This window comes from Nothobranchius furzeri, chromosome 9 (assembly GCF_043380555.1).
Source record: "Nothobranchius furzeri strain GRZ-AD chromosome 9, NfurGRZ-RIMD1, whole genome shotgun sequence".
In the NCBI taxonomy this organism is placed as follows: domain Eukaryota; kingdom Metazoa; phylum Chordata; class Actinopteri; order Cyprinodontiformes; family Nothobranchiidae; genus Nothobranchius; species Nothobranchius furzeri.
Genome location: NC_091749.1, coordinates 61,600,707 through 61,614,355, shown reverse-complemented (window position 1 = coordinate 61,614,355; position 13,649 = coordinate 61,600,707). Strand labels below are relative to the sequence as shown.

Sequence of the window (13,649 nt, the reverse complement as noted above, 5' to 3'; positions counted from 1 at the left end):
ATCTCCGTGAAAAATTAATGTTATCTGCAAATTGTGATCAACGCTTTTCAGAGCTGATCACACCAGCTGTCTGTCTGCAGCACCGATCTCATTAATGACATTTTGTGTTTATATTGCACAATATTCCATCTTTGAAATCATTCAATGGTTGTAATACTGTCCTTTACCACTTTGCTAGTACTTTGGAAGCCATTAAAGAATGTACTTTGGTGTAGAACGTGAGAAGTGTGCGTGTGTGCGTGTGTGTGTGCGTGTGTGTGCGTGTGTGTGTGTGTGTGTGTGTGTGTGTGTGTGTGTGTGCGCGCGTGTGTGTGTGTGTGTGTGTGTGCGTGTGTGCGTGTGTGCGTGCGCGTGTGTGCGTCAGAAGGCTGAACAATAACCTGTAGAACAATTAAAGTCATCATGCTAGAGCAGCTTCTCTGTGGTGGACCACACCAGCTTCTGCCACAATAAATAATTATAATAATAATAATAAATAACACACAAAGTTTTGAACATTTTAATTTCCTTTCTGATCTATTTCTGTTGAGAGTTTCAATGTTTAAAATCTGTTAGATTGTTACTGACAGCAGCTACATTTAAGTTTCACTTCCTGTTCTGACTGAATGCTGCTGCAGCATGGAGGTGTAGTTCTCAGTCATCCTGGACATGATCATCCTGAGAGTTTTAGCTGAAAGCAGCTGGACGTTTCTGGATATGTTGGAGACATTTAGCCTCTCATCCCAGAGGCTTCTTCCAGACTTTGGTTGTGGTCAGAAACAAACACACTGGTCGTGCTGCAAGTCTTTTTCTTTTTTTCTCCATAACATGTTTTTGTCTAAATGAAGGTGATGTTGTTGTTCATAGAATTAAAATTCATGTTGAAGTTGAGATTATTTCATCAAGTAGGACCTGTGGTTAGCTGGCTCATGTAAAACATGGAATGTCTTGAAAGAATCTGAATCGGGAATCGATAAAAACCGCAATGGAAACGAGGAATTGGAATAGTTCAAAATCAAACGATGCCCAAACCTATAGCTGAGACATTCTCTGCTGTTTCCTGGATGCTGAAGCCTTCCCGTCATGACTCGAGATGGGTGAGTCTGTCAATGCTAAATGACAGTGTGACGTCGATCTGCCAGGATTTTCTGAATCAAGTATTTTTCTGTCAATTTTCTTACGAAAGCAAGTGCACTAGATAGGTGTAGGAGACTATTTTCACGTTCAGGCTGCATGTTAAACTCAGAGTGACCGATAATTTAAAAAATAATAAGTAAAAATTGGTTTCTCAGTGAACTTGCTCTTTAGAGTATTTTAACAATATAATTTCTAATGCCTATTATGTGACGGAACTAATTCTTGCTTCTTACTAACACAGGAGAACAACAAACTCATTAAGAGGTTACTTTTTAGCAGCTAAATGTGCAGCAATGTGCGCTGATACAGTGATCAGAGTCTGACAGCTCTGCAAAGAGCCTCTCCTTCGTCTAGTATTGTGTTATTACTGGGGGTCTTCAGAGAAAAGAAGCACTTCTTAAAGTCCTTTCAACTTGCTGCTGTGCTAACTTCAAACCCTTAAAGCTCCTGCAATGTGTCTTCAGCCTCTTTTGTGTCGCCTCCCTCAGTTTGGACGGTGGCTCCTTGAAGTTTCCTACCTGCTCTTTGAGACGTCCCAGCCTGTGCAGGGGTGTTGCCAGATTTCCTGAGAGGAAAAGCTGTTAATGCATGCATCCCATGTTCTGACCTTCCCCAACCGCCGTGTCATTTTGAAAGCGTAAACCTTTCTCGTCTGATCGTCTTTGCTTAGGAAAAAAAAGAGCAACTGTTTTACCTCCTACAAGGAGAGAAATAGGACAAACTATCATCTTTCTCTTCCTATTTGATTGGTTTGAGTAGCTTATAGTAATCTTTATCTCAAGCACGCTTTCCTCTTACATTTAATTATACTCCTTTTTGATAAGTTGATGGCTAGCATGTCGTTTCTAGTGTGAGAAATGAAAGAAAACGATATCACTCTTCATGCCCTGATAATCACACAATGACTGCATTGGTCCACGGTTTAAGGGTTTAATTTGTTCTTCTGATGGAAGACTTTCCTTAAATTTAATAAAACAGTATTATAGAAACAGTAATGTGGTATGGTTTAGAGCTGCTTTTGTTGGTACTTGTCTATAAAGGGCTGGAAGGAACTAGCAGAGGTGTACGCAGACATTTTCTTTGTGTGTGTTGGAAAAAGGATTCAGGATAGTTGGCGTGAATTCATGTTGCTGCTGAAGGACAATCACAGATGGAGCTCCTAAAGCCTGGGAAATAACCAGCGTGTTTGATCCACTGCTTGTGTTTAATGAAGTGCAGGAAGCTAATTCAGTGCTCAGATTTAACTTCATCACTCCAGGTAGGGACAGTCTCAGTCTTACAGTCAGAAAAGGGAATGAAAAGCAAACCGCTGCCAGTTGGACACCGCATCACCTACTTTTCAAACGCTCGTGTCTCTCGAACTGCCTCTTCTCTATACGAAAGGCAAGGTTTTTAATTTGCTCCATAATAGAATTCATCTCAAGCATCTCAGCCATTAAGTGTTCAGCATTTGTCTCGGACTGAAGAGCGGCCGAGTTGGATGGATTTCATTAGACAATCTGGGGCAAAGGAGGCACACAGGAAGCTCTTTTCCTCTCCTCCTTCCACGTTATTCTTATTTTAGTGTTCCTAACTCCTGATTTCATGTGTCACTCTCCTGTTCTCAACCCCTTCCTAACCTCTACATCCTACTGGTCTAATGTGCGAGAAAGCTTTTCCTCCTCCCTTCACTGTGCCAGTTAGGCGCTTACAGCTTCGGGGTTGGGGTTGCCATCCTTTCAACTGATGTATTTTACTAAGTGAAACTAAGAGCTTCATCATTTTTGCCTTCTCTTGGTCATTTCCCCATTTATTATAACCTCATCTGCGCCATCTGCCCCTTCTGGGGGCAACGTCAGGTCTTAGCGGAGCTCTCACTGCATCTTAAAAGCATTAACCGTGGGTGGGGACTGATGGATGGTAATGGCCTATCTCAACGTAACGTCCCTGAGCGCCTCTCAAGTGGGCTGGGAGCTTCTTCCAGGTCAGAGGAAGAGCTAAGATGAAAGTAAAATGTCAGTGAAAACCATGGGCAAGATGGGAAGAAAACCTAATGTATTACCTCACATAAAGACCTGGGCCTTTATTTAATTAACTACTCAGGACACCAGCCCTTCACAGGAGCCCCCCACCCAATCTTGTTTTTAGCCTGATTTGTCATTAGACTCAACAATAGTACAATAGCACTGGGGCACATACACACTCCTGTTGTCTCCTAGATGTGCTGAGTCAACCATTAGCCTAGAAATCTAGACAGACAGTAGTAGTGGCAAAAAGATCTAGCTATTGCAGGGCAGTCTCGCTACGATCTGTTGTAGCCTCAGCAGGTCTGCATTGGCATGAGCAGTTTTGTGTCTTGCCAATAATGGCGCTCTGTCAGTTTGGTGGGCCAATCACAGTGCTTTATTGGTTTGGTGGGTGGCGTGATGCTACAAAGATGGCAGCATCTGAGGAGACCGATTGTTGCTGCAGTCTGCTCGATCCTCCGACAGGGATCTTCCAACGGGGGAAGCACCGATACTGGCCTGAAGCACAACCACCGGCCCTAGATCACACCAGCCGTTCTGGGATTCTCCAGTACTCGCATGTTGCCAGTCCGCCTCTGCTATGGACTACGGATGCAGTTTTTTCCAATGGCACTACTCAGCCCAAAACGGCTCAGTACAGCGTGGGTTCACACAGTTCATCTCAGACAAGTTGGTTTTCCCTGCTAACTCAATGACAAAAGTGGGAGTGGCCCTCATAGCATGCGGTGGTTGAGGGTGTCGCTCACAGTAGGGGTGGGGGCAGGCACGATCTTTACTCAAGACCAAAATGGCATGAGATGATCAGTAAACAGTGTGAGGTTATTGGTGTGCTACACGGAAATACAACTCGGCACAAAAATGGTGGTGATGAACATTCTGCTCAGTTTTCTGGGTTTTTGTCAGACTCTGAAACCTGAAACGGCTGCATGCAGCAGCCAGAAAGTTCTGGAGCAACCATTGACTCCACCCCCCTAGCCAATCAGTGGCCAACAGTCGTGATGTCAAACAAGAAAAGTTTTTAAATAGTGCCTCTCTAATTAAAAATCACAAGGTGCCTCACAAACACGTTAGAAAAGATTCAGAAAGATAATACTGGGAGAAAAGAAAAAATATATACCGTAAATCCTCTAATATTAGCCTGTATTCAATTAACTGCCGGGTATCATATTTTGGCCGGTGTCGGTGAATAATGGCCGGTATTTTATTGTGGCTGGGTGGAATGTGGTAACAAGCAAGTACGGGGGGTGGTTGTGTCATCCGTCTCACTTTTGATTTGCCAGTGATGGACCGCGAGGGTAACTTTAACCGTGCGGAGACAAAGAGGAGGCGAAAATTTGTTATCAAGTTCAAAGAGAACGTGCTGATTATGCTGCAGAACACTCTGGGGAGCAGTAGGGGTTGTATGAACGTGTCACTAGTCGACTTCACCACTCTATAGTGACTTTTTATGCCTGTCATCGACTAGTCGCTGTCACGTGATAATGACCGGCAAGATGCAGTCCTCTGAAGAGACAGCAGCCTGCTGTCAGCAGGTGACAAGCTCCTGCGCGTTGGGAGGCAACGCGCTGTGCCAGAGCGTCGGTACTGACACCCGCCGTAAAATGGACATTTAACCAAATTGTGACGTTTACCCTCTTGCAATTTAACATTCCCCTCACCCCATCCTAACCTTAACCAGCTTGCGTATGCAAAGCTCTGATTGTTGACGCGCTCCAGACATCTGCGTCCTGAGCACGGCCACAGTAGCATTATCAAATCAGGTGTCGCCACCTCAGAAACTAATTTAACACGCGATCGTTCATGTCGGCTCACTTCCTTTTATGTTTTCTGTCTTTTATTCTTTTATTTGTGCCTGATGCGTTTCGCTGCTGTGGATCGGGGCGCATCACTTGTTTTGTCCTCGGTTACGCACCTAACTGATGTGGCCGGCAAGCAGCGCGCACTCCGCTGTTTTTGCGGTCGGTAGATCTTTTAGAACTGCAGTTCAAAGGTAACTCATGAGGTGAATATATATGAACCCAGGTAGCAGTTTTTCTTTAGGATTGAGAGGAGATGCAGGAAGATAATAAACAGGCAGGACAGAAAATAGTCAAATAAAAACAAGTTAGTTTTTGTACCTGGTGGTTGAAACAAACAGACACCATTGAAGGTAATCAGAAGTGAGGAACGGAAAATTAAATAGTTATTTTAATGTTTAGAGCAGCAGGAACTCCGAGGCTGCAGGCGCATCAGTGAGTTTGCGGCCGCTGCGCAGGGGGAGGGGGGGAGGGGCTGAAGCAGAAACTACCGTTGTTAAAAGAAATGTGTTTAACTTTGAAAATGAGGGCTCAATTTTAATTGTCAAAAACTCCAGAGAACCATTAGTTCATTTTGCTCAAATAGAAATTGAGGCCTGCCTCTAATTCTGGTCCTCCTTCCAATAAAGGCCTGGAGCTTGATGAACTTGAGTAAAATACAGGCCCGGGCCTGTATTAGAGGATTTACGGTATTAGCTTTTATTGTTTTCATGGTATGATTTATGACTATATAGTGAATAATATTTTGGACCTTGAAGAAAACTGTGAATTGAATTAAAGTAGCAATTTCTCCTATAGAAAAGTAAAAAATGTTCCTAAAACCGTTAAGCCCTAGCGACCTGAAACTGCACGAACCTGAGTCATGCTGTGCCGCTGAAAAAGGCCTTTTAGACTTTTGAGTCAAGAGCAGATAGATGTACTTAAGTCCTTTTATTAAGAAAAAGGATGTATTTGCATCTTCTTCAGAGGTGTATGGCGGGCTGCCTCGTTGACTGACATGCTGTGAATGTTACAATGTTCGTTGTCCAATAACGCGCAAGAACAGTTTGAAAGCCAACCGCAGATTCCGCCCCATGAGTGTCATGGCTGAAAGCGACCAATTTAAGCAGATAAATTAAGTAGTTGGCAGCTATAACTAACTAGTGTAACACTTTAAGGGTCCCTTTATTAATGTTACTTAGTGCATTATTAAGCATTAATAAACAAAGGGTCCCTTTCATAATGTTACCATTAGGGATGCACGATATATCGGCATCTATATCGGTATCGGCCAATGTTAGTAATTTTTTAACACATTGCTAATGGTCTAATAAATAAAACTGGGGCGATATTAACAACAGATGGTTTTTCCATCTTGTTTCCATTAATCTGTGTCAGCGGGTGACTGGGGGGTGATGTGTATTTATTTAGTGATGTGACCGTGATTGCAATCATCTCAGAAGCGTAAATGTGTGTGATATGCGTACTTAGTAACCTAAATTCAGTTTTAATAATTTTCATTCTGTATCATATCTGCTGATTTTAGAAGCATTAATGCCACCATATCACTATCGGCAAATATCTGTTATGGGCCATAACAGTGATATTAACATCGGATAATGGTATCGAACCAAAAAATTCACATCAATGCCTCACTAGTTACCATCATTAACTACTGAGTGTCCTTCAGGTTGGGACAAAGGGGCAGAGGGGGGTGTCTGCTTACAATAAATGATAAATGACCCACACTTGTATAGCGCCTCTCAGAGTAAGGACTCCAAAGCGCTTTACACTACAGTGTATCATTCATCCATTCACACACAAATTCACACACTGATGGTGATGAGCTACTATGTAGCCACAGCTGCCCTGGGGCGCACTGACAGAGGCGAAATGCATTACATAATGTAGTTTAGCAGTTATTAACGCTTTCATAGTTTATTAATGCTTAATAATGCACTATGTAGCGTTAATGAAGGGGCCCTTAGTGTAAAGTGTTACCCAAACTATTAATGATACTGGACTGAGATGTTACTGTTCACTAAAGTCTTCCTGGAGCCTCTCAGATTTAAATACCTTCTGAATATAATTGGATAAAAGCCCTTTAGTTCAAAAAAGCTTTGCTCTCTAAAAGATTTGGTTTTACACCACATAAAACAGCAGATCTGACTCATCCAAGATGGTTCAGAGTGACTCAGTCGACTGTTTAATGATCAAAGCAAAAAAATCTGTTAACGTCATGCTAATGCTGAAACGAACGGGATCCTATTTAAATTATCGTCTTTACTGTTTACTTTTTTCTTCATGGCTTAGATGTCCACTTCATGAGGCCAGCTTTTTAATGTTAGAATATATTATAGTATTTCCCTCTTATTCAATTGTCTTTTATCAGTAACTGAATTAAGTCCCATAGTCATCATCACACACTGGTGAAATTCATCCCTGCATTTGACCCATCCCCATGGAAGGGATCGGTGAGCTGCAGCAGTGGCTGCACTCGGGAACTATTTGGTGGTTTAACCCCCCCAATCCAACCCCTTAAAGCTTAGTGTCAAGCAGGGGGGCATTGGGTCCTATTTTAAAAGTCTTTGGTATGACCAGACCGGGAATCGAACCCCGATCTCCCAGTCCCAGGGTGGACATTCTACCACTAGGACACTGAGCTGGTATTTCAATTCATAACTGGAAGTAAATCAAAACCTAACTAGGCAGGAGGTCAGAGGTAACAGTGTGATAGCTGAAGGAGGGCGGGCATTGCTGGAAAAGAAGTTTTGAATAAGGAGGGGAGGACAGAAGGGGGGACAGGGCACTGGTATCCCTAGCTCAGACCCTGGGGGATTCCCCCTCAGATAAATGGTGGGGAATGTGACCTAACGCCCAGGAAATGTTCATGTTTAATGTAACGAGCAGATGGCTGGTGTGTGTGTGTGTGTGTGTGTGTGTGTGTGTGTGTGGGGGGGGGGGGGGGGGGGGGGTCTGATGTGCTGAGCTCAGCGGCCCCGTGGAAAACCTTTATTTTGAAAAACTGCTGTTAAACTGAAACAGTTTTTTCTATTTATTTTAACCTATAACAATATTAGATCAAGTCAGTTATTCAGCAAACAAAAAAAGTCATCTTTAAACAATATTAAGGAATTTTGTTCTCTTCTTTTCATAAAACTCTAAAAAGACACGTTAGTTTCATCAGTCACGTTTAAAAATTCTTAATTTTTACAGAATTACGTTTGCAGCGACACTCCCAGCAAACCCCTGTGTGCCTATCACTGCTATAAAAAACCCATTAAAAAGATTTCTTTATGAAAATATCAAATTTTGAATTGGAGTTCCCAAAACTCCTCAGATTTGCTCTCACAACCTCCTTCATTTGAGTGAAATGTAGCAAACCCATAAATAAACCGTGATTTGCTTGTTGTTACAGCACTGAGAACTCGTATGGTTTCTGTTCGCTGGAGGACATTTCCTTTAAAAAAAAAAGCCAAACAACTGATTAAAAAGCAGGTTTCAGGTCACGCCGCTCTTGTAATGGCGCGGCCTTTGTGCTTGTTGTGAGTGGAGAATAGTGATTGTGTGTATTTCTTGCCTCAGGTAGTCCCTGCGACAGAGGATGAGGTTGGCTTTCGTGTACAGGGTGGAGCCCACCTCCCCCAGGCGGCAGTCGCAGCAGGCACATTTCAGACAGTCCTCATGCCAGTATTTGTCCAGGGCCTTGAGCAGGTAGCGGTCTTTAATCTTGCGATTGCAGCCAGCGCACCCCTTCTGTTTCCCCTTGGGCTGGACAGAGAGCATCGGCACACCTGTAGCGATAAGGACACAAACAGCCACGCGTGATTTACGGCCCGGGAACACGAGTGACTTTTCATGTTCTCTTTTTGATAAGCTGGCTGCTTCTCAAGGCGTCTAAGCCTGGCCTCGCATGCGGCCACGGCGCGCTGCCTACCTGCTTCATATGCATTAAAGAAAACACTCTTCCATGTAGATAGGCGCCCAGGTCACATTGGACTGTGACGCCTCGACTCACTTGTTCAACAAAGAACATGCTGCATTACAAAAGTTACATGATCAGTGGCAGCGTGGATTTCTCAGAACACACACACACATGCACACGCACACACACAATGTGTTTCTAACTTACTGCGGTATTTACAATAAGCTGTGTAGCATGTTACTTGCCTACCATTTCATCAAAACCCATTTCACTCAACGGCCCACAGCTGTAAAAGCTCCTCATGGGCTTTGTTTGGTATAGATTAACATTAACCTTTTAAAAAGCCTCTGACCACAAAAACGCTGCTACCAGACCCCAGTGAGATATGTTATGGCCTAAGTGCCTTTTAGCATACACTCGCTCTGTGTGTGTGTGTGTTTTCATAGAGGGACACACGCATACACAAGTATATACAAGCCTCACACACTCGTACACACACAATGCTCTCAACTCTCCCAACATTACAGCCTTTCCTCCTTTTACGCTTATCTGTACTCATGTGTCTGCAATGAGCGAGCCTAAGTTACCAAACTCGCAAATTGCCCTGCTGTCACGCAGGTCCCCTTTAAGTGCGCCTTTTAGCCTCCTAAAGGACAAATAAAGTCCATTTAATAACTGCACTAAACACTAATAGTCTATGTGTGGTTGACATTTGTGTTTGGACTAAAAGCCCCCCTCAGGCCACTGCTGGTACGGAGGCAGGGGTGCGTAGCTCCCCTCCGTAGCACTAACAGGTCTGCCACAGCTGAAAGCACAAGACAACAGCTCTTAAGACACTCTCTCACACACTGAGCTATTGATCCGTCTAAAGAACACACAGTGGACGCCACTTGCAACTCTACTTTCAAAACACATTTGTCTCTCTCCTCTAAAAAAAAATAAAAAGTAAAAAAAAGAGGAAAAAAATGGGCTGGACATAATCGACGCATGGGGGTTAGGGCAGCATTTAGAAAGTGTGAGTAGCTCTAAAGGCCCATTTTACACGTTATACAAAGTTTTACATCAAATCTTTCTGATTTATTATGCTGTGAAGCTGAATAAAAAGTTTGTATTTCCATTTCTTTGGCAGGGAAGTGTGCAGAGCTGCGACGGCGCATTGTGTAGTTAGATCTGCGTTCTTGGCTTTGCTTCCCTGAGTGATAAAAAAACAACCTCAGCGGGTAAGAAGAGACTGATTCACTCTGAGCTGTTTTTCTCAGCTAAGTTTATTGAGTTTGCTCTCCTGCACACAAAAAAAAAAAAACAAAAAAAAAAAATATAACGCACCCAGAAGAACTTGTTTGCAATAGAAAATCTTTCCTCTAAACTGCGTGGCATGTCTACGTCCACCTAAAATGATCTTTTGTGTCCAGATTTGCCCTCGTCCATCTAAACATCAATACAGTTATGAATGAGATTTAACTAGCATTTTCTTTTTTTTTTTTTAAATAAGAGTTGAAAGATATCGGAGAGCTTGTTAGTCGAATTTGTGGCTCTAATTTGTATGTCGGTGAGTGCTCCAGTGATGTTGAGCCGTCTTATTTCTTTATCAGAAGCAGAAAGGAGAGGCTAATTGGTCCAGTGCTAGTGATGGGAGCCATCAATTAGTGTTCTGCCTGCCCTCCAGCTCCCTCACATCCCTCCCTCCCTCCCTGCCTCCCCAAAACCGACCCCTTGAAGCTGCCGCATTAGGATCACAAAACCTGCTATAAATACCAATGTTCAGTGTAAATGAAGCTAAAAAGCTTCAAATTCAAGCCACACTGGCTAAGGGCGTACTCCCATACCTGTATTTCATGGTTTGTTAGGGGAGCTCTCTGCAGGTATGCCAGCAGCGCTCGCCTGACAGGCTTCTACAGAACTAGAAACGTCTTAATGAGGCACGCGCTTGTGTGTGTGTACGTGGACACGTGTGATTCTGTGCTTGTGTTGGGCAGAGAGGGGGGAAAAATGGGTTGCCTTAATTCCCTCAAGGGTCACAAAAATCTTTAATTTGCCTTTTATGACACCTAATTAGTTATTCTACTCAAAATCTTTGCTTTAAATAAGAGAACTAATCATACAAAAAGGTCGTTCCTCCACCTACCGAGAACTACTCCTAATTGGTTGAGACCGCCACCCGCCACACGCTCCTTAAGCATATTTGTGTGTTTTACATCACTTTTGAAAAGGACAAAGCTTGACCTATCCTGGAGAAGCTGGATGCTGCTGTTTAAAACTCCACATAGAATCATTAAAGTGCCGCCGCAGTTTGGGCCTATTATGCCTTAGCTTCCATGTTTGCCGTTAGTCCAACATTTATTCTACACGTATATGCGCCGGGGTTCTGTCACCATACATTGTCAGATTGCCTATCTGGAAGTACAGCATCATACAGTTGCTAAAACGAAGTGTATGATAATCTGGCAGGTAAAACCACCCATCAGGGTATCATAGGGGTTTTCTACACTAAGTGTATGACGATCTTATGGGTAAACTGGCCCATCAAAATGTCATAAAGCTCATATAATTTATCTGACGGCATATTTCACCCGTCAGATCATCATACACTTTGTTTAGAACAATTGTATGATAGCCTGATGGGCGGTTTTACCAATCAGATCACCATACTCGATGTTTTTAGCAACTGTATGACACCCTGATGGTTCAGTTTACCTGTCAGATCACCATACACGATGTTTTTAGCAACTGGATGACACCCTGATGGTTCAGTTTACCTGTCAGATCACCATACACGATGATTTTAGCAACTGGATGACACCCTGATGGTTTAGTTTACCAGTCAGATCACCATACACGATGATTTTAGCAACTGGATGACACCCTGATGGTTCAGTTTACCTGTCAGATCACCATACACGATGATTTTAGCAACTGGATGACACCCTGATGGTTTAGTTTACCAGTCAGATCACCATACACGATGATTTTAGCAACTGGATGACACCCTGATGGGCCATTTTACCAGTCTGATCATCATTAGCTTTGTTTTAGTACCCTGTCAGATCATCACGTACTTTTAACGACCGTATGACACCCTGACTTGTCAATATGGTACATTTTGAAGCTTTATTTTTTCAAAATTTTCTTTAGTATTAGAAGATGGTAAAATAAAAAAATTGTGATACATTCATCAGTTCATTTTTGTGGCTGGTAAAACTTTATGAACACAATCGACAAACGTTTTCCTACTTTGCCGTCTGTATGCTGAACTGACGACACGTCTGACCGTAGCGGAGGTTTACCTGAATGCGCATTAACTGCATGTGTGCTGCTCTGATGTCTGTCAGAACACCGGTCCTTCAGTCCTGGAGATTTTTATTTTTGTGAATACGTCTAATTCCTGCCATGAGAGCAAATTCCACATTCAACTGATGTCGCTTTCCTGGAAGCCATTGCAGAGAACAAACACAAGTTTGATGTCTTCTACCACAGCATCTCCTGGAAAATAGCTAAAACAGGTGTGTTGCAAGTAGTACCTAAATCCTACCAACAATAAAAAAAATAAATAAAACGTGTGACAAAAGGAACGGGATTGTGTAAACTAAATGTCTTTTCAATTCCTCTGAACGCCGTGAGACATTTTCCTGCACCTGTCACCGCTCCGCAAAACGCTGAAGTCTAACAGAACCTCCATTTCTTGGCACCACCCAGAAAGAAAAGCAGCATTATGAAAGGAAGCAGCAGACTAGGGAGCCAGCCTCCACTTAATCCATTCCATTTAACAGATACAAGTGCCGCTGACCTTCCGGTGTCATTTGATGTCACCAAAAGCATGCCTCTCCACATCACAATTCATTCCTCCAACAGGGGATGCATTTTTACCCCTCAAAGTGGAGAAGACGGCACTTTGTCCTGCCAAATATCCTTCCTAACGGGGGGATTTAATTTGCCATTAGTACCGTGTGTAAAGCCTTGTCATCTCTCCTTCTTTGAGATTGCATCTTAAAGAATATGTCCAGTTAGTTCTTGCTCAGCCCGAGCGCTCTGTCAGAGCACGCGTTTTCATTATAGATAGCATCCGATTTCTGTTACCCTATTTACACTTCCATTTTTACAGCTATCAAAACAACAAAATCAGTCCTCTAACCATTTTTCACATATATATGGAAGTTTTTAGGAGAAAATGCACTGCACAGAGAACTCGAGGAGATGTTAGGGAACAGGAAAATGCAGTTACTACAAGCCGACTTTTTCATTTCATGTTCAGTCACACCTCAACAAGTTCTTAGAAATTCAGGGTTTGGTATTTTTGCATGAATGCAACTTCAAAGAAATAGTCAATTATCCACTTGTTACCAGTGTAACTGCTGCTCTTACATGCAGTCAGCTGCATTAGTGTTTCGTCTAACGCCTTTGGATCAATTGAAGGCACCAACGCCATGGTGTGGTGCTGGCGTTGCTGGTTCACAGGGAGGTAAGGGATCTTGATGAAAGTCACTCAGCCTTCCTGAGGGGAAGAGGTGGAAGCTGGTGGGTCTTTCTCTCAGGGCCCCCTACAATTCCAGCTCCCAGCTGCACGGAATAAGAAGTGTTAGCTACCAGCTTGGTGAATACACGGATTGAGATACGGAGGGAAATTAATCACATCACACATTTATCTGGAACATGTGCACCTGTCATCATCGGCATCATCACCAGTATCGCCTAATAATTCAAAGTGATGTTGCACAAGACCTCAGATTTTCATGACGTGCAATGAATTTCTTAACTGCTGCATTTAGTAACCAAACCACTACACATTCTGTATCAGATTATGGAGTCTTTTGTGTTTCAGCCATGAGTTTG

The 13,649-nt window shown here is 43.0% G+C and overlaps 1 protein-coding gene and 1 long non-coding RNA gene across 2 annotated transcripts in view; one reads left to right on the top strand and one right to left on the bottom strand.

Moving 5' to 3' along the window:
• The window catches only part of LOC139071827 (uncharacterized), a 133,843-nt gene that overhangs the window by 70,605 nt on the left and 49,589 nt on the right, over positions 1-13,649 (top strand). The gene's annotated exons all lie outside the window — the stretch shown is intronic.
• lmo1 (LIM domain only 1) overlaps positions 1-13,649 on the bottom strand; it is a 40,453-nt gene that overhangs the window by 12,630 nt on the left and 14,174 nt on the right. The window contains exon 2 of the mRNA XM_015953096.3: positions 8,478-8,691. Coding sequence (XP_015808582.1) covers positions 8,478-8,691 — 214 coding nt within the window. The remainder of the gene's footprint in view (positions 1-8,477; positions 8,692-13,649) is intronic.